Source organism: Hypanus sabinus, chromosome 30 (assembly GCF_030144855.1).
Source record: "Hypanus sabinus isolate sHypSab1 chromosome 30, sHypSab1.hap1, whole genome shotgun sequence".
In the NCBI taxonomy this organism is placed as follows: Eukaryota; Metazoa; Chordata; class Chondrichthyes; order Myliobatiformes; family Dasyatidae; genus Hypanus; species Hypanus sabinus.
Window position 1 is genome coordinate 9,325,046 of NC_082735.1, and position 21,590 is coordinate 9,346,635.

The window sequence follows — 21,590 nt, forward strand, 5'->3', positions numbered from 1 at the left end:
TTGTCTTCACTGGGGAAGACACAAACAATCTCCCAGATGTAATAGTGGCCAAAGGAACTAGGGTAATGGATGAATTGAAGGAAATTTATATTAGGCAAGAAACAGTGTTGGATAGACTGTTGAGTCTGAAGGCTGATAAATCCCTGGGGCCTGATGGTCTGCATCCCAGGATACTTAAAGAGGTGGCTCTAGAAATTGTGGACGCATTGGTAATCATTTTCCAATGTTCTATAGATTCAGGAACAGTTCCTGCTGATTAGAGGGTGGCTGATGTTGTCCCACTTTTCAAGAAAGGAGAGAGAGAGAGAGAGAAAAAAAAAACAGGGAAATACAGACCAGTTAGCCTGAAGTCAGTGGTGGGAAAGATGCTGGAGTCAATTATAAAAGAGGAAATTATGACACGTTTGGATAGCAGTAGAAGGATCAGTCCGAGTCAGCATGGATTTATGAAGGGAAAATCATGCTTGACTAATCTTCTGGAGTTTTTTTGAGGATGGACAAGGGAAAGCCAGTGGATGTAGTGTACCTGGACTTCCAGAAAGCTTTTGATAAAGTCCCACATAGGAGATTAGTGGGCAAAATTAGGGCACAAGGGTATTGGGGGCAGAGTATTGACATGGATTGAAAATTGGCTGGCTGACAGGAAACAAAGAGTAGCGATTAACGGGTCCCTTTGGGAATGGCAGGCTTCGACCAGTGGGGTACCGTATGGCTCAGTGCTGGGACCGCAGCTGTTTACAATACACATTAATGATTTAGATGAAGGATTAAAAGTAACATTAGTAAATTTGCTGATGACAAAAAGCTGGGTGGCAGTGTGAAATCTCAGGAGGATGTTATGAGAATGCAGAGTGATTTGGGCAGGTTGGGTGAGTGGGCAAATGTATGGCAGATGCAGTTTAATGTGGATAAATGTGAGATTATCCACTTTGGTGGCAAGAACAGGAAGGCAGATTACTATCTAAATGGAGTCATGTAAGGAAAAGGGGAAGTAGAACGAGATCTAGGTGTTCCTGTACATCAGTCAATGAAAGCAAGCATGCAGGTACAGCAGGCAGTGAAGAAAGCTAATGGCATGCTGGCCTTTATAACAAGAGGAATTGAGTACAGGAGTAAAGAGGTCCTTCTGCAGCTGTACAGGGCCCTGGTAAGACCCCACCTGGAGTATTGTGTGCAGTTTTGGTCTCCAAATTTGAGGAAGGACATTCTTGTTATTGAGGGAGTGCAGTGTAGGTTCACAAGGTTAATTCCCGGAATGGCAGGACTGTCATATGTTGAAAGATTGGAGTGACTGGGCTTGTATACACTGGAATTTAGAAGGATAAGAGAGGATCTGATTGAAACATATACGATTATTAAGGGATTGGACACGCTGGAGGCAGGAAGCATGTTCCTGCTGATGGGTGAGTCCAGAACTAGAGGCCACAGCTTAAGAATAAAGGGTAGGCCATTTAGAACAGAGATGTGGAAAAATTTTTTCACCCAGAGAGTGGTGGATATATGGAATGCTCTGCCCCAGAAGGCAGTGGAGGCTGAGTCTCTGGATGCATTCAAGAAAGAGTTAGATCGAGCTCTTATAGATAGCGGGGTCAAGGGATATGGGGAGAGGTCAGGAACGGGGTACTGATTGTGTATGATCAGCCATGATCACATTGAATGGTGGTCCTGGCTAGAAGGGCCGAATGGCCCACTCCTGCACCTACTGTCTATTGTCTATTGACTGCATGGTGATCATGAGTGAACAGCCCTTTTCAAGTCCAGCCACAAATCCATAGTTGGATTGAGGACTGGACTGTGACTTGGCTACTCCAGGACATTAACTCTGTTGTTTTTAAGCAATTCCTATGTAGCTTTGGCTTTATGCGTGGGGTCAGTGTATTGCTGAAAATTAGATCTTCTCCCAAGTTGCACACTGCATCAGGTTTTCCACCAAGATTTCCCTGTATTTTGCTGCATTTATTTTACCCTCCACCTTCACAAGCCTTCCAGGGCTGCAGCAGTGAAATATGCCCACAGTATGATGTAGCCTCCATCATGCTTCATGGTAGGGATGGTGTGTTTTTGATGATGTGCAGTGTTTGGGTTATGCCAAGCTTAGCGTTTAGTCCAATGTGAAAATGCTCTATTTCGGTTTCGGCAGGTAATAGAACCTTCTTCCAGCTGAATTCAGAATCTCCCTTGTGCCTTCTGGCAAACCCTAGCTGAGATTTAATGCAGGTTTCCTCCCGCCCCCCAATAGTAGCTTTCTCTTTGGCACTCTCCCATCTCCGCCACTGAAATTTGTAACTCCTCCAGAGTTGTCATAGTGGCCTCCATCACTAGTTCCTTCTTGCAGTCATTCAGTTTTTGAGGACTGCTTGCTCTAGGCAGATTTACAGCTGTGCCATATTCTTTCCATTTCTTAATGACTGACTTAACTGTACTCCAAGGGATATTCAGTGACTTGAAGATTTTCATGTATACGTCTCCTGACTTGTACTTTTCAATAATCTTTTCACAGAGTAGCTTGGAGTGTTCATTTGTCTTTATGGTGTAGTTTTTACCAGGAAACTGACTCACCAGCAGTTGGGCTGTCCAGATACAGGTGTGTTTTACTACAGTCAACTGAAACACCCTGACTGCACAGAAATCTCCATTTAGCTAATTATGTGATTCAGAACATAAAACATAGAAATCTACAACATATTACAGGCCCTTCAGCCCACAATGTTGGGATAATCATGTAACCTACTCTAGAAACTGCCTAGAATTTCCCTAGCACATAGCCCTCAAATTTTTAAGCTCTATGTACCTATTTAAGAGGCTCTTAAAAGACCATAATGTATCCGCTTCCACCACTGCCACCGATAGTTCATCCCACTCACCCACCACTCTGTGTGAAAAACTTAGCCCTGACATCCCCTCGGTACCTATTTCCAAGCACCTTAAAACTATGCCCCCAAAATGTACCACATCATACTTATCTGGGTTGAAGCCCAACTGTCACTTCTCAGCCAGTTCTGCATCATATTGATACCCCACTGTAACTTCTAACAACCCTCCAGACTATCCAAAACACCCCCAACCTTTGTGTCATCAGCAAACTTTCTAACCCACCCTTCTGTTTCTTCATCCAGGTCATTTATAAAAATCACAAAGGGAAGGGGTCCTAGAACAGATCCCTGAAGAACACAACTGGTCATTGACCTCCATGTAGAATACAAACCATCTACAACCACTCTTGCCTTCTGTGGGCAAATCAATTCTGGATCCACAAAGCAAGGTCTCCTCGGATCCCATGCCACCTTACTTTCTAAAGGAGTCTTAAATGGGGAACCGTATCAAAGGCCTTACTGAAATCCCTGTACACTACATTTTGTAACATCCTCAAAGAATTCAACCTGGCTCATAAGGCATGACCTGCCCTTGACAAAGCCATGCCGACTAACCCTAATCAAATTATCTCTCTCCAAATGCTCATAATGAATGCTTTATTTCAGTATTCACTATGGAAAAGGATCTTGGTCATTGTAGTGATGACTTGCAGCAGACTGAAAAGCTTGTGCATGTAGATATTAAGAAAAAGGATGTGCTGCAGCTTTTGGAAAGCGTCAAGTCGGATAAGTCGCTGAGACCAGATGAGATGTATCCCAGGCTACTGTGGGAGGTGAGGGAGGAGACTGCTGAGCCTCTGGCATTGATCTTGGAATCATCAATGGGGACGGGAGAGGTTCCGGAGGATTGGAGGGTTGCGGATGTTGTTCCTTTATTCATGAAAGGGAGTAGAAGTAGCCCAGGAAATTATAGACCAGTGAGTCTTACTTCAGAGGTTGGTAAGTTGATGGAGAAGATCCTGACAGGCAGGATTTATAAACATTTGGAGAGGTATAATATGATTAGGAATAGTCAGCATGGCTTTGTCGAGGGCAGGTTGTGCCTTACGAGCCTGATTAAATTTTTTGAGGATGTGACTAAACACATTTGATGAAGGAAGAGCAGTAGATGTAGTGTATATGGATTTCAGCAAGGGATTTGATAAGGTACCTCATGCAAGGCTTATTGAAAAAGTAAGGAGGCATGGGATCCAAGGAGACATTGCTTTGTGGATCCAGAACTGGCTTGCCCACAGAAGGCAAAGAGTGGTTGTGGATGGGTCATATTCTGCATGGAAGTCAGTGACCAGTGGTGTGCCTCAGGGATCTGTACGGGGACCCTTACTCTTCGTGATTTTTATAAATGACCTGGATGAGGAAGTGGAGGGATGGGTTAGTAAGTTTGCTGATAACACAAAGGTTGGAGGTATTGTGGATAGTGTGGAGGGCTGTCAGAGGTTACAGTGGGACATTGATAGGATGCGAAACTGGGCTGAGAAGTGGCAGATGGAGTTCAACCCAGGTAAGTGTGAGGTGGTTCATTTTGGTTGGTCAAATATGATGGCAGAATATAGTATTAATGGTAAGACTCTTGGCAGTGTGGAGGATCAGAGGGATCTTGGAGCTCGAGTCCATAGGACACTCAAAGCAGCTGCGCAGGTTGTCTCTGTGGTTAAGGAGGCATACGGTGTATTGGCCTTCATTAATCGTGGAATTGAATTTAGGAGCCGAGAGGTAATGTTGCAGCTATATAGGACCCTAGTCAGACCCCACTTGGGGTACTGTGCTCAGTTCTGGTCGCCTCACTACAGGAAGGATGTGGAAGCCATAGAAATGGTGCAGAGGAGATTTACAAGGATGTTGCCTGAATTGGGGAGCATGCCTTATAAAAACAGGTTGAGTGAACTCGGCCTTTTCTCCTTAAGAGTGACAGAGGATGAGAGGTGACCTGGTAGAGGTGTACAAGACGATGAGAGGCACTGATCGTGTGGATAGTCAGAGGCTTCCCCCCCCTCCCCCCGAGGCTGAAATGGTTGCCACAGGAGGGCACAGATGTAAGGTGCTGGGGAACAGGTACAGAGGAGATGTCAGGGCTAAGTTTTTTTCTTTACTCAGAGTGGTGAGTGCGTGGAACAGGCTGCCAGCAAAGGCAGTGGAGGTCACTACGATAGGGTCTTTCAAGAGACTTTGGAGCTTAGAAAAATGGAGGGCTATGGGGAAGTCTAGTAATTTCTAAAGTAGAGACATGTTCAACACAACTTTGTGGGCTGAAGGGCCTGTATTGTGCTGTAGGTTTTCTGTGTTTCTATAAATCCTGCCTCTCAGGATCTTCTCCAATAGCTTCCCCATCGCTGAAGTCAGACTCACTGGTCTACAATTTCCTGGGTTATCTTTACTCCCTTTCTTGATCAAGGGAACAACATTTGCAACCCTCAAATCTTCTGGTACTTCTCCTGTCCCTATTGATAACACAAAGATCATCGCAAGAGGCTCAGCAATCTCCTCTCTCACTTCCCTCAGTAGCCTGGTGAATTATCTTAACTTAATGCTTTTCAAAAGCTCCAGTACATCTTCTTTCTTAATGTCTATATGCTGAAGCATTTCAGTCCACTGTAAGTTATCCCACAATTGCCAAGGTCTTTTTCCCCTGGTGATAACTGAAGCAAAGTATTCATTAAGTACCTGCGCCACCTCCTCCGACTCCATGCACACATTTCCACTATCACACCTGTTTGGTCCTATTCTCACATAGCTCATTCTCTTGCTCTTTACATACTTGTAGAATGCCTTGGGGTTTTAATTCTGCTCATCAAGGCCTTCTATGGCCCCTTCTGGCTGCCCTAATTCCATTCTTAGCTCCTTCCTAGCAACCTTGTAATTTCCTAGAGCTCTCCTAGTTCCCTAGTTTCTTGAACTATTTTTAAGGTTTTCTTTTCACTAGATTTTCTACATCCTTTGCACACCATGGTTCTTTAATCCTACTACCCTTTTCATGCATCAATGGAACATACCTATATAAAACTCCATGCAAATGTTCTCTGAACATTTGCCACATTTCTGCCCTGCATTTCTCTGAGAATATCTCCTTCCAAGTTCCTGCCTAATAGCATCATATTTTCCTCTACCCCAATTAAATGTTTTCCCAAATTGTCTGCTCCTATCCCTCTCCAGCACTATGGTGAAGGAGATAAGAGTTGTGGTCACTACCTCCAAAATGCTCTCTCACCAAGATCTGATACCTGACCAGATTCATTTCCCAATACCAGATCAAGTAGAATCTCTCCTATAGTTGGCTTATCTACATATTGTGTCAGGAAACCTTCCCGAACACTCCTAACAAACTCCAACCCATCTAAACCCCTTGCACTAAGGAGATGTCAATCAATATTAGGAAAGTTAAATTCACTCATCACAACAAACCAATTATTACTGCACCGTTCCAGAATCTGCCTCCCTATCTGCTCCTCGATATCCCTGTTACTATTGGAATGGGGTCTACAAAAAGCACCCAGTAGAGTTGTTGCCCCTTTACTGTTTCTGACTTCCACATACACTGACTGCAGTAGGGCTACCCTCAATGACTTCCTCCTGTTCTGCAGCCGTGACACTATCCCTGAGTAGGTACGCCACCCCCCCCACCTCTTTTGCCTCCCTCTCTGTTCTTTTTGAAACATCTAAAGTCTGGTACACTCAGCAGCCATTCCTGCTCCTGAGACATCCAAGTCTCTGTAATGCCTTCTAAAACCAAATGGCTACACCAATAATGATTTGGTGTGCCATATTAAGGGGGGGGGGGGTGATTATTTATGCAATCAGTTATTTTGTGTTTAACATTTGTAATTAATTTAGATTACATTGTAGAGATCTGTTTTCACTTTGACAATAAAGAATCTTTTTCTGTTGATCAGTGTCAAAAAAGAAAAAAGCCAGATTAAATCCAATGTGATTCAATGATGAAAAACTTCCAGGGGTGAAGAAATGCTTTTTATAGGCACTGTATATCAACAGCTTCAGTGTGGTTTCGATCTTAGTCACAACTCCATTAGTTTTTTAAAAATCATACCAGAATGTAATATGGTATAATTAACATTACATATAGTTCTAATTTCTTATCTCTTGTATTCTTTCACAGACTAGACAATGATCTTAAAGATGTTTTTCTTTCCCATCTTTCATCAACATCATGTTCTCAGAGTGTATAGAGCTGTGATCCTGCAGTGCTGTGAATAACAATTATTTTTTCTATGGTTTATCTTTTGGGGAGATGGTTTGACTTAAGCTTTGCTTCTCATTTATAATCATGCTGGGCATCTCTTTAAAAAAATACCTATTTGTTCTAAACTGTCAATGGTATGTGCACCAAATCTCTACCCAGTCTTTCTGGCTCCCAAAATCACAAGAACAAGAGTTTGTAAAAGGTGGCTCAAATATAATTCTCAGAATTTGACGCTATAAATATTCAAAATTAAGAATTTGCAGGCAGAATAATATTAAAGTAAAAAGTTGAGCTAAAGCCGATTTGTCTACATGCTTCCTTATCCCACAAACTAGTGATAAATATTAGATAATTACACAAACTCAAAAAGCATATCAGCACCTTATTAGCACAAAGTCAAAATAATGCAATATTTAGTTAACTGTTTCTTAGTGACATTGTTCCAGAAACATTAGCAGAGGCATTTTAAGACAGTCTTTAAAAAAAAATTGTTTATTTAAAAAGCTGCTATCAAACATTGTCAGACAGGGAGAGCAAAATGTAAAGTACCAAATCTCTGGCAATTCATGTGGACTGCAACTTTTCAGACCATCACCGTTGTTCAGAGATTCACACCTCATACACTCTTATCAACCCAGTTCTTCAAAATAAGGCAGTTTCCAAATACAAAAAACTTCAGGGTCTTTATCAAGGAACTCAGCTGTATGACCTTGCTTTGATTATAATTAATGCTTGGATAGATAGGTATTAATGCTAAGGCATCTATGAAAAGTTACCCTATTCTGCCCTCGCTCAAGTGTTTTTTCCCTGTTTTCTCAAGCTAGACAGATAGATAATTCCAGTCTCGGTGTAGCTACAGTTGAAGGCGGTTTTATTATTCACCAACTCAATACAGTACATTAGGAGCTGGTGTAAAAAGACAGTACTTTTTGATGTACTAATAAAATGCAGATTCAAATATTGATTCAAATTCCTTTGACATCTAACAAGTGCTCTGAACTACTAAATGAAATGTACAAACAATTATATAAAGGCTGACCTAATGTTAAAGGCTAATTGCTTAACAATGCGGTAATAAGTAATCAACAACAGCTGTGAATTTACAAGTAGTGAGCTCTAGTAATTAGCGAAAAAACAGACCACATCAGGTAAACTATAACATACCCATTTAATGCTAAAAGGTGAAGGGAGTAGGTAAGATTTAAGTACAAAATACTCTTAATTTGGTATGTCCCCACTAATAACAGATAAGGATCATATGCACACCACAGAAACACAGCCATCTGGGTGCAACACAGCTTGGTATGGTAACCGCTCCAGCCAAGACCACAAGCAACTGCAGAGAGATGTGCATGTCTACATGGACTGTCTACACTTCACTGCTTTGGGAAAGCAGCCAACATAATCAAAGATTCTTCCCACCCAGAAATTCTACCTTTTGGGAGGGGGAGAAGATACAAAAGCCTGAAAGCACGTTCCACCAGGCTCAAGAACAACTTCTATCCTGTTGTTATAAGACTTATTTAATGAACTTCTTGTATGACAAGATGGGTCTTGACCTCACAATCTACAGCATGGCTTTGCACCCTTTACAGTCTAACTACACTGTACTTTCTCTGCAACTGTAATGCTATATTCTGTTGTTGCTTTTCCATTATACTATCTTGACATGCTTTGTATCTTGGTACATGCAAATATTTATCAATTTAACATTGCAGCAAATATACTTGCACTTAAATACCTTTATTCCTCAAAGACTAAGGATTTATATTTAATAGACATTTAGCAATAAAAACGAACAAAGAAGAACTGTATCTGGCTGATTTCATCCTGGCCCACTTCTTAGTTACAAAACATCACTAACACAGCATTGAGCAGGCAGTAACAACCTTAGTTCTTAATACCCTTACTGAGAACAGAATCTGGAGATTCAACATGAGACATTAAATTATCTTCAATGGAATACCCATTGGGCAAATACCTTTTATACAGAACTTCTATTTTGTCTTAGAATTTTAAATGGGTCACTGAACAAGTCATACTGTAGTCTTCCTTTCTCTAAAGTATCACTGCTGCAGTCAATAACCTAAACTTTATCTGAAACTCTCACCAGCTGCAAAATTCAGTTTATATTTTATTTACAGATTGGAGGAGAATCATATTACATTGACTCTTGCTTTGTAAATACTATGAGTTTCTTAATAAATTTGAAGAGTTTCACTTGTAAAGCTATTAATGGGTCAAATTCTTGACAGGCTGAATTGACAACTGGAGTTTTAGACTCTTGGCAATAACTTGTCATGGTACATAGACATGTCTCACCTGACCTTGGACATCCAGTGATCAAGTGTCATCCATTTTATCAGCCGAGGGAGTTTTCAGCTATCATCTTGGTAGTGGTATACATTTAATCTCAGGCCAGTGTCGGATAGGCTTTGGAGGAGCTGAGCATCATAATCAACAGTCATGAAACAGCACACCATGATGCCTTCCTCATCATTGCAGGGGATTTTAACCAGACCAACTTGAAGTCTCTGAACAACTACAATCAACATATCACCTTAAGAACCAGAGGAGCCAATACACTTGACTACTGTTATGCCACTATCAAGAATGCTTCCCATACCATCCCACGGGCACACCTCGGTAAGTCCGATCACCTGGTTGTACTTCTACTCCCAGTGTATAAGCAAATACTAAAGACCACAGCACCACTGGTGAGGACCAAGAATCTATCATCAAGAGAGTGCTTTAGTTGGTGACTGGACAATATTCAGGAACTCACCTTCAAGTCTGAATGAATATGCCACAGTTGTCACCAACTTCATCAGATTTGTGTGGATGAGTGTGTGCCTTTGAGAACATACTGGGCATACCCAAACCGAAAGCCAGAGATGAACCAGGAGATTTATAGTCTGCTGAGGACTGAGGCATTCAAGACTGGTGAACCAGAACTATACAAGAAGTCCAGGTATTACCTATGGAAGGCTATTTTAAGGGTGAAAAAAGAATTCTGCTTGAAGTTAAGAGACAAAATCAGATGCATGTCAGCTCCGGAAGGATTTGCAGGCCATTACTTCCTTCAAGGCCAAACCCAACATTATGAATGGCTGTGATGCTTCACTCACTCAATGCCTTTTACGCACGCTTTGAAAGGGAGAATAAAGCTACACCTGTGTGAACCTCTGCAGTATCTGGTAACCCTGTGATCTCTGGCTTGGATGCCAATGACAGATAATCTTTCAAGAGGTTCAACCCTTGCAAGGCTTCTAGCCCAAGGGTGTACCTGGTAGGGTACTGAAAAACTGTGCCAACCTACTAGGAGTGTTTGAGGATATCTTCAATCTTTCACTGCTGCAGTCAGAGAATGTCACCTGCTTCAAAAGGGCATTAATTATATCAGTGCAGAAGAAGAGCAGGGTGAGCTTCCTCAACAACTACCACACAGTTTTATTCACCGCTACTGTGCTGAAGTACCTTGAGAGGTTGGTCATGGCTAGAATCAATTCCTGCTTAAGGACCTAGACCCACTGCAATTTGCCTCTTGCCACAATCGACTGAAAGCAGGTGCAATGACACTGGATCACCAGGACAACAGCAATACCTATCTCAGGCTGCTGTTTATCGATTACAGTTCAACATTCAACACAAACTTGCCCTCAGTTCTAAGCAACAAACTCCAAAACCAGGGCCTATGTACCTCCCTCGCAAATGGATTCTTGACTTCACAGGAGACCACAGTCAGTGCAGATTGGAAATAATACCTCACTGACAATTAGCACTGGCACTCTTCAAAGATGCATGCTCAGCCTACTGCTCCACTCTCTGCACCCATGACTGTGTGGCTAGGCATACGTCAAATCCCATCGATGAATTTGCTGATTACAACTATTGCTGACAGAATTTCAGGTGTTGACGAGGTGGCGTACAACCCATTGGTGTCACAACAACAACTCTGCACTCGACATCAGTAAAACCAAGGAATTTCCAACGGGATCCCACTACCAAGAACATCTTTCCCTCCCCCCCCACCTTTCTGCAGGGATTGCTCCCTACGTGACTCCCTTTTCCACTCATTCCCCCCCCCCCCCCATCCCTTCCCACCAATCTCCCTCCTGGCACTTATCCTTGTAAGCGGAACAAGTGTTACACCTGCCCTTACACTTTCTCCCTCACCACCATTCAGGGCCCCAGACAGTCCTTCCAGGTGAGGTGACATTTCACCTGTGAGTCGGCTGGTGTGGTATACTGCGTCCGGTGCTCCCGGTGTGGCCTTTTATATATTGGTGAGACCCGATGCAGACTAGGAGACCGTTTCGCTGAACAGCTATGCTCGGTCCGCCAGAGAAAGTAGGATCTCCCAGTGGCTACACATTTTAATTCCATGTCCCATTCCCATTCTGATATGTCTGTCCATGGCCTCCTCTACTGTCAAGATGAAGCCACACTCAGGTTGGAGGAACAACACCTTATATACCGGCTGGGTAGCCTCCAACCTGATGGCATGAACATTGACTTCTCTAACTTCCATTAATGCCCCTCCTCCCCTTCTTACCCCATCCCTGACAATATTTAGTTGTTTTTTTTCTCTCTCTGCCCATCACTCTACCTGTTCTCCATCTTCCTCTGGTGCTCCCCCCTCTTTCTCCCTTTTCTTTCTCCTGAGGCCGCCCGTCCCATGATCCTTTCCCTTCTCCAGCTCTGTATCATTTTCGCCAATCACCTTTCCAGCTCTTAGCTTCATCCTGCCCCCTCCAGTCTTCTCCTACCATTTCGCATTTCCCCCTCCCCCTACTTTCAAATCTCTTAGTATCTTTCCTTTCAGTTAGTCCTGACAAAGGGTCTCGGCCCGAAACGTCGACAGTCCTTCTTATAGATGCTGCCTCTCCTGCTGTGTTCCACCAGCATTTTGTGTGTGGTGCTTGAATTTCCAGCATCTGTAGATTTTCTCGTGTTTGCTCTTTGAAACCAAGGAACTGACTGAGGACTTCAGAAAGGGAAAGTTGGGGGGGGGGGGGGGGAACGGGACACCAGTCCTCATTGATGGATCAGTGGAAAGTGTGAACTTCCAAAGTTCCTGGTGTCAACATCTTTGAAGATCTATCCTGGGTCCAACATATTGATGCAGTTACAAAGAAGGCATAACAACAGCTATATTTCATTAGTTTGAAGAGACTTGGTATGGCATCAAAGACTAGCAAATTTCTACAGCTGCACCATGGAGAACATTCTGATTGCATCACCATCTGGTATGGAGGGGAACCACTCCAACAGATCAGAAAAAGCTGCAAAAATTGAAAACCGGATATCAAGGATACCTTCAAAAGGCGACGGTTCAATAAGGCAGCATCCACCATTAAGGACCCCCATCACCCAGGACATGCCCTCTTTTCATTGCTACCATTAAGGTAGTGGTACAGGCGCCTGAATACACACACATTTCAGGAACAACTCCTTACCCTCTGCTATTAAACTTCTTATTTGACAATAAACCCATGAACACAACCTCACAATAATTCTTTTGCTCTCTTTTTGCACTTCTTAATTTTTATATTTCTTATTGCAAGTTCAGTTTTTTAAAAATTATGTATTGCAATCTTCGGCTGCTGCAAAACAAATTTCATGACATATACCAGTGATATTAAACCTGATTCTGATATAGTAGCATTAAATATGTCAACTCTCTTTTCTATGAGCGCTCTAATATTAAATGGAAGCGAAAAATTTCAGACCCCCGTTAAGAAATTTAACAGCACTCGGTTTTAATAGATAATTGTCAATATTCTGTCAATTTAATGTCATTCTCATGCAAAACCATTGAAAAACAACCTTCCACTGAATACCAGAGGGTGACTTGTTCAGGTAGTATAGCGTTACTGGTATAACTGTGAATGAATCAGGAAGGACGCATGTGATATTCCATTCAGTGTAACCCTCAGCAACTGCTCTGTTGTACAAAAATGTTTATTGTAGCAAAGTTGTACTTTGTTCTTCCTGGCTAACGGCAGACATTCTTAACTGAACACAAGAGGCAAACTAATTTAGTATCCAATCTCCCCCATATGCAAATCACATAACCCAAGATAACTAACCATTCAATCGTTCTTACTGATTAACAATTGCCTCAACTGAATATGAATACAAAATTGTTAGGGAAATGAAAACAACTAGTAAGTCCTTTATCACAGCACAGTTCTTAACTAAGTTACTTAACTGACAATCCTCTTTCCAGAAATAATATTCACAGGTTATTAAGAGAACGAACACCTTCCATCAATGCGGTTGCCAAAGAACCCAAACTGAATAACCAGGAATAACTGGAATAACTGGACTAATTTCAGAAACATAGAATTTAAAGTAAAACATTATTAATTGTCTAAAACAACATTTGCTATTTTTAGAAGACCAACCCAATTAAAAGGGAAATGAAACAAAACTTATGCCCTTTTTAACCCCCCCACCCCAAATGAACCACAGTACAAACTGATTTACCAACTTATTTACCATCACATCCCAAAGCATGTCATTGCTCAATTCCCTTATTACTGCATTTAAACTATGATCCTGAAGTATGACTGTGTGGTTAAGCACAGCTTCACTGCCATATTGAAGTTTGCTAAGGACACCACTGTCACGGGCCACATCAAAGACTGTGACAAATCAACTTCAGTGGGAGAATACCAGAGGTCCACGAACTAGTCCTCATTAGGGGAAATCAGAGGTGGAGAGGATAAGCAACTTTAAATTTCTCACTGTTATCATTTAACACAACCTGGCCTGGACCCAGCAAGCAAGTGCAATTATGAAGAAAGCAAAGCAATGCCTCTACTTCCCTAGAAGTTTGCAGACTCAACATTACATTCAATACTTTGGCAAACTGCTGCAGACACGTGGTGGAGAGTAAATTGACTAGATGCATCATGACCTGGTATGGAAACACCAATGCCACTAAATGGAAAATCCTAAGAAAGGTAGTGGAATCAGCCTAGTCCATCACATGCAAATCCCTCCACACCACTGAGTAGATCTAGACAGAGTGGTGTCACTAGAAAGCAAAATCATCAGGGAACCCCACCACCCAGGTCATGCTCCCTTCTCGCTGCTGCCATTAGGAAGGAAGTACAGGAGCCTTCAGGTTCAGGAACAGTTATTACCCCTCAACCATCAGGCTCTTGAACCAGAGGGGATAACTTCACTCTCCTCATCACTGACTGTTACTCAAACTATGGACTCATTTTCAAGAACTCATCTCATAATTATTATTTATCATTCTGATTTTCTTTCTTTTTGTATTTTCAGTTTGTTGTCTTTTACACATTGGTTGTCTGCCTTGTTGGTGTGGTCTTTCATTGATTCTATTATGGTTATTGGATTTATTGAGTATACCCATAAGAAAATTAATCTGAGGGTTGTAAATGGTGACATACAAGTACTTTGATTATAAATTTACTTGAACTTTCAACTCTGGGCTGATAGTGTTTACATCGAGACAAGTATTACTCTGGTAGGCTGTCACCATATAGGTACATCAGATTTAATTAAATCAAATTTACGTAAGCAATGATGTTCTTCCTCTTTATGGTGGCACAAGACAACCTAAGTTCTTCAAGAGATTTGGGCTTCTAGTCACAGCTTATATCTTTGTGTGACATTCATCAAATGAGGATTCGGGGCTGCCGCTCCTTCTCTGCTCTCTAACCAAAATATTTACTGAGGGCAAAACCACACAAATGGACCCTTTCAGCCCATCTAGTCCAGGCCAAACCATTAATCTACCTATTCCCATCAATCTGCACCCAGACTACAGTCCTCCACACCCCTCTCAACCTACCTATCCAAAGTTCTCATATTGAAATCGACCTTGCATCCCCCACTTGCACAGGCAGCTTACCTCACACTCTCAAACCCTCTGAGTAAAGTTCCCCCTCATGTTCTCTTTAAATATTTTACTCTTAACTCATGGTCTCTAGTTGTAGTCTCACCCAACCTGTGTTAAAAGCCTACTTGCATTTACCCTATCTATGACCCTCAATTTTATATACTATCAAATCTCCTCTCAATCTTCTACATTCTTCCAATCAACTTCCTAGCTCTTTGCTGCATTCCCCCCTCCCATCCAAGTTTCACCTACTACCTGGCCTTCCTCTTCCTCCCTCCCCCCACTTTTCAAATCTACTCCTCAGCATTTTTTCTCCAGTCCTGTTAAAGGGGTTCAGCTCAAAACCTGACTGTACTTCTTTTTCTATAGATGCTGCCTGGCCTGCTGAGTTCCTCCAGCAATTTGTGTGTGCTGATCCTAACTCCAATACTCAATACAAAGATTTATGAAGGCCAATGTGCCAAAAGCTCTTATTTATGACCCTATTTACTTGTGACGCCAGTTTCAAAGAATTACAGATCTGTATTCCCAGATCCCTCTGTTCTATCATGCTCCTCAGTGTTCTACCACTCACCATGCAAGACCTAACTGGTCTTCCCAAAAATTGTAACACCTCACACTGGCCAGCATTAAATTCCATCTGTCATTTTTCAACCGGTCCAGATCTAACTGCAAGCGTTTTTAGTATTCCTCACTGTCCGCAACACCCCCAATCTTGATGTCATCTGCTAATTTACTGATTCAGTTTACCACATTATCATCCACATCACTGGTATAGATAAGGACCCAGCACCAATCTCTGCAGCACACCACTAGTCTTGCCATCTTCAGAAGTTTTCTGTTGACTCTGCCATAGTTGGATGCATCAGCAAGGGAGATGAGGCTGAGTACAGGGCTACAGTGAGAAACTTTGTCACATGGTATGAGCAGAATCACCTGCAGCTTAATGTGAAAAAGACTAAGGAGCTGGTGGTGGACCTGAGGAGGACTAAGGCACTGGTGACCTCTGTTTCCACCCAAGGGGTCAGTGTGGACATGGTGGAGGATTACAAATACCTGAGGATACGAATTGACAATAAACTGGACTGGTCAAAGAACACTGAGGCTGTCTACAAGAAGGGTCACAGCTGTCTCTACTTCCTGAAGAGACTAAGGTCCAACATCTGCCTGATGATGCTGAGGATGTTCTATGAGTCTGTGATGGCCAGTGCTATCATGTTTGCTGTTGTGTGCTGGGGCAGCAGGCTGAGGGTAGCAGACACCAACAGAATCAACAAACTCATTCGTAAGGCCAGTGATGTTGTGGGGGTGGAAATGGACTCTCTGACGGTGGTGTCTGAAAAGAGGATGCTGTCCAAGTTGCATGCCATCTTGGACAATGTTTCCCATCCACTCCATAATGTACTGGTTAGGCACAGGAGTACGTTCAGCCAGAGACTCATTCCACCGAGATGCAACACTGAGCGTCATAGGAAGTCATTCCTGCCTGTGGCCATCAAACTTTACAACTCCTCCCTCGGAGTGTCAGACACCCTGAGCCAATAAGCTGGTTTTGGACTTATTTCCACTTGGAATAATTTACTTATTATTATTTATGGTTTTATATTGCTATATTTCTACACTATTCTTGGTTGGTGCAACTGTAACGAAACCCAATTTCCCTCGGGATCAATAAAGTATGTCTGTCTGTCTGTAATCGCAGGCTTCCAGAAAGAAGCAACCATCCTACAACCGCTCTCTGGCTTCTGCTGTGAAACCATAAATAAGCTCATTAACTCACTGCAACATTCTATCACTCAGGAGCCATTTAGACTAAGCAGCTAAATGACCCACACCCACAGTTTTAAGATGTTCGAGGAAGCTCATTGCAGGGAGAACATGCAGACAGCAACCAAAGTCCGGATTGAACTCAGCTCTCCAGCATTGAGGGACAGTGGCCCTACCTGCTGTATCATGTGCTGCCCAGACCAGAGTTGTTCAAATACTTGAACAACGCTCAGACTCTGCAATAAGTAATCCCTGACTAGGAGTGAAACAACAACCATAAACATGTGTGCCTTCAGCACATTGCAGCATAGCGTCCTTCACAAAATACCTAAGCAACACCAATTCAACTGACCCACCAAATTCATCTCAAGTAAACATTGCAAAAAGGGTTAAAAATCTGACAAAATTCATGTAACAGAGGGGGAAGTTCAAGGATTGTTTAGTAATAAGCACTGAAGAGTTGATCTTCAGCAAGTTCATTAAAGCGCCACAGCTTTTATTGTCCAACTGATATAGAGCAACTTTATTGTAAAAGCAACATCTATGAGATGGTCAGAATGTTTTAGAGTGTACACACACACACAAACTCTAGATCCAGTTAGTGCTGTTTCCATTTAATAAAATAAAATGCAACATATTTGTAAATTCAAATACACACATAAAAATAGTCTTTTACAAAAAAATTACATCTTAGTAGACTGTTCAGCACAAACAGTCCATTCTGGCTCAATGGAAAGATCAACCCATTAGTTGCATTTCCCTGCCCTCTCCTTGCAACTCCACAAATTCTTTCAAGTTCATTCACGTCATTCAGCTTCCTTGATTGCAGTTATTTAACCTGCCTTCACTGGTATCTCTAAAAGTGTATCCAAGACCATAACCACTCGCTGTGCAAAATGTTACTCATGATGTCACTGTGCTCTTTTGTCAATCACCTTCATTTGTCTGGTCCTAAAACAATGGGAGCAGTTTCCACCTACTGTGTCAAGAACCCTCCACAATTTTATATACATCTAATAGACTGCCTCCAAATGTCAGCTTCTTCATTTATAACCATGCAATTAAACCCTCTTCAGGAATCACTGAATCATTTAGTAAGTCTCCTTTGTACCCTCACTTAGGTCCACGGATCTTCCCTAAATGTAGTGTCCTGAACTGGACACACTGGATAAATTTAACAATTTTTAAGATTTTCATAATATTCTTACTTAAGTGGGATAAATGACTAGAAGAGAGGTAATGAGGCACACTGTTAAACAGAATGACTGTGGAATTGCTGAAAGCAAAGAATAAAGTTGATGCAATTTAACATGACATCAATTCCCCTTTTCTGAAAGTGAATATCACTGACTCAAAAATGATATTTTTTGCATGATTTATGAGAATCCTTCCAACATTTCCAGCAAGCATTTAAATGTTTCTAGCAGCTAAAATAATTTGTTTTCATGTTATTTCCTACTTGAAACAAAATATTCATTCAACTCAAATTAGGTGAAAATGCAGACGAGTTATATACAGAATAGTTGGTACTCAGATATTAAATTGTAGTTGCATCATTGACTACCATGCATATGCAATCAAAAGTGTAAACCTGGTACTTGCTGACAAATTTGGAATGTTGAATCTATGTGTTCCGTCTCAGGAGTTATTAAGTATTACACCTAGGGATCACAAGAACGATGAAGTCAAGTAAGCATACCTTAAATTATTACACCTAACTGATATTTTCTTAAGTCTTAGATGTTTCAATTTTCATTGTTCTTACCTCGGCGAACTATCAGAAAAATCAGTGAGGCAATGCAGCAATGAGGTCATGGACTCTATACACATTACAGAGGAGGAAGTGTTTGCTGTCTTGAGGCAAATTAGCGTGGATAAATTCCTAGGGTCTGACAAGGTGCATCCTCTGATTCTATGGGAGGCTAATGCAGAAATTGTAAGGCCCCTAGCAGACATAACCTTAGCCATGAGTGAGGTGCCAGAGCTAATGCAGTTCTATTGTTTAAGAAAAGCTCTAAGAATAAGGCAGGAAATTATAGGCTGGTGAGCTTGACATCAGTAGTAAAGTTATTGGAAGGTATTCTAACAGACCAGATATATAAGTGGATGCAGGGACTGATTAGGGATAGTCATCATGACTTTGTGCATGGCAAGTCCTGTCTAACAAATTTTAGAGTTTTCTTGAGGAAGTTACCAAGAAAGTTGATGAAGACATGGCAGTGGATGTCATCTACGTGGACTTCAGCAAGGCCATTAACAAGGTCTCGCATGGGAGCTTGGTCAAGAAGGTTCAGTCCCTTGGCATTCAAAATGAGATAGTAACTTGCAATTCCAGAGCATCTAGGACAAATTCTGCACTTCAACAAATTTCAAACATTTTCAATAATTACTCACCAAAACCCTGATGCCTTCATTTTCAACAGGAGCTTTGTCATAGGTTGCTTCACAAACTCGAACCAGCGTGGTAACACCGTACTTCTTGAGCTCCTGTAATGGTTCACGTGAAAGAGGTTTGCAACAAGTGTCTCTGACCAAATACTACCTTAAATGAGATTCAAAGAATAAATCTTGTGGTTCATGTTACTACTAAACCAAAGACTTTAGAATTTTGGATTTTTTGATAAATTAATGTTATTGCAAGTTTAACTGAAATGTTTAGTTTTGTTTTCTCCAAAATAGTAAAGAGAAAAGGGAAAACCTAAAACAGAAAATCAAGTTAAACTGAAATTTACAGATGTATCATGTGGGCAAACAGAGAGAAAGAATGCATATAACTAAGGATTACAAAACCATGAAAGTCTATGGGTCCTTCTTGGCATTTTACTTTTTGAAATTAGGCCTGGATAAGAGGGACATCATATTGTTGGAGGAGTAAAATGAACAAATGAAGACAGATTTTAGGTTATCACTGAAACAAGTGGTTGTAATATCTACAGGGTATAAAACTCTGATAGGAAAGAGAACATACCAAGCACTTGCCAAAATCATTCTGGTGGACCAACCCTCCCAAAGCAAAAAACAATGCTAAAGACCCTTAGTATTTTTGTAGAAGGGTGGGGAGTGGGGGTTTGTGGTTAAACATTTCTGTTTTCGACTATTTGTGACAGTCAGTTCTATTCTAACAGTTGACATTCACCCCTTCACCAAGCTACATGATAATTTCTGATTTCCAGTATCTGGAATGTTTCGATTCTCTGGTATACAAGAGAAGACTATCTGCATAATTTCAATGCAACTCAATGGATTACAAAACAGTACAACACAGGAACAGCCCCTTTTACCCAACATGTCTGTGACAATCATGATGCCAAATGAAACAAATCCTATCTGTCTATGAACCAAAACCTCTCAACAATTTACTGAAAGTTAAACCAAAAATTGTGAGGATGAAAAAGTATTCATCCTCTTTGTAATTACTATGCTAGCTTTTCTACCTTACCAACTCAATTTGCTGATGCAGAATATTGGATGGATGATCACCTATTTTCAATGAATTTATAAGAATACCCCCTCTCTCTGTAAGGTCCAACAGTATGATTTTCAACAGACCAAACCAAAATGAAAACAAAAGAGCACTCAAGGAAAGTCAGAGAAGTAATAATAGAGAAACAGAAATCTGGGGAAGGGTACAAGAATCATCTCAAATGCACAGAGCATACCTCAGAGCTGTCCATTACGAAAAAGTGGAAAAAATACAAAACCACTCACACCTAGATCAGGCCATCCCTCTAAACTTAGTCACTGGAGAAGAATAGCACTTACAGGAGAGTCTACTATGGCGGCAACAGTCACTCTGAGTGAGCTGCAAAAATGAAGTTCATGACTCCATAATGTCTAAGGCAGAGGTCGGCAACCTGAGGCTCCGGAGCCACATGCGGCTCTTTCATCTCTGTGATGCGGCTCCCCGTGGTTTGTTAGCTTTTGAAATGTAATTCGAAATTTGAAGATTATGGTGATCTTGTACAATCTAAAAACTTTGTGGAGACCCCATTTCCTGGCACATCCGAACCGGCTCGCAATTAGCCACCGTTCCGGCTAAGGGAGATAGCCTACGGGGGTTTGTGAGTACGTGTCTTTTGGTGCATCCGCGCCCACGGGGACGGGTTGAGGGAGGCTTTAAAGCAAGGCTGTTTAGTTCGAATAAAGTTACCTTTGACTGCAGTGTCTTTATTTTAGCGCTGCGTGTAGCACACCGCTACAACGTGTTTTTTATCGCTATTGATATACATCACCACTGCCAATGCCTGACACCCGCCAGTGCGCGCTTTCTTTTAATACTTCGATCCAAGGTAGGCTAACTATGGAGTAACCTTCAAACCAACGTCTTTTTTTCGGAGTTCAAAATGTTTTTGTTGCATGCAGAAATGTAATTTCGTTTTCTCTGCAGGAGTTCATCAATTTCATAAATGCAACACATTATAGTTTGTTTATACATAGCATAAAGGCAAAAAAACCCGTTGTATGCAGTGTTATTTCATTTTAAATGTCAAACGGGTTTTGTGGCTCCCAGTGTTTTCTTTTCTGTGGGAAATGGGTCCATATTGGCTCTTTCAGTGGTAAACGTTGCCGACCCCTGGTCTAAGGTCTTGCACAAAACGGGCATTTATGGGAGCGTGGTAAGGAAGTAGCCTAGCTAAAAAAACATATCCTTGCCTGTAAAGACTTTGCAGAGTGTCACTTAGAAGATACTATAAAGATGTTGAGGACAGTCTTGAGGTTGGATGTAACTTTTTGACCTCAACATTAAGTGTGGCATAAAACCAACACTGCACATCACCCAGGCAACATCATCCCTAATGTAAAGTACGGTGGTGACAGACTTTAGGTCTGCAGATACTTTTCAGCAGCAGGGACTGGATATCTGGTCAGTATAGAT

General features: G+C 41.6%; 1 protein-coding gene across 6 annotated transcripts in view; it reads right to left on the reverse strand.

Annotated features, from left to right (window-relative positions):
* LOC132383395 (protein tyrosine phosphatase type IVA 2-like) overlaps window positions 1-21,590 on the reverse strand; it is a 97,373-nt gene that overhangs the window by 12,725 nt on the left and 63,058 nt on the right. For all 6 annotated transcript variants that reach the window (XM_059954290.1, XM_059954293.1, XM_059954291.1 and 3 more), the window contains exon 3: window positions 19,109-19,201. In XM_059954290.1, the coding sequence (XP_059810273.1) occupies window positions 19,109-19,201 (93 nt within the window). The remainder of the gene's footprint in view (window positions 1-19,108; window positions 19,202-21,590) is intronic.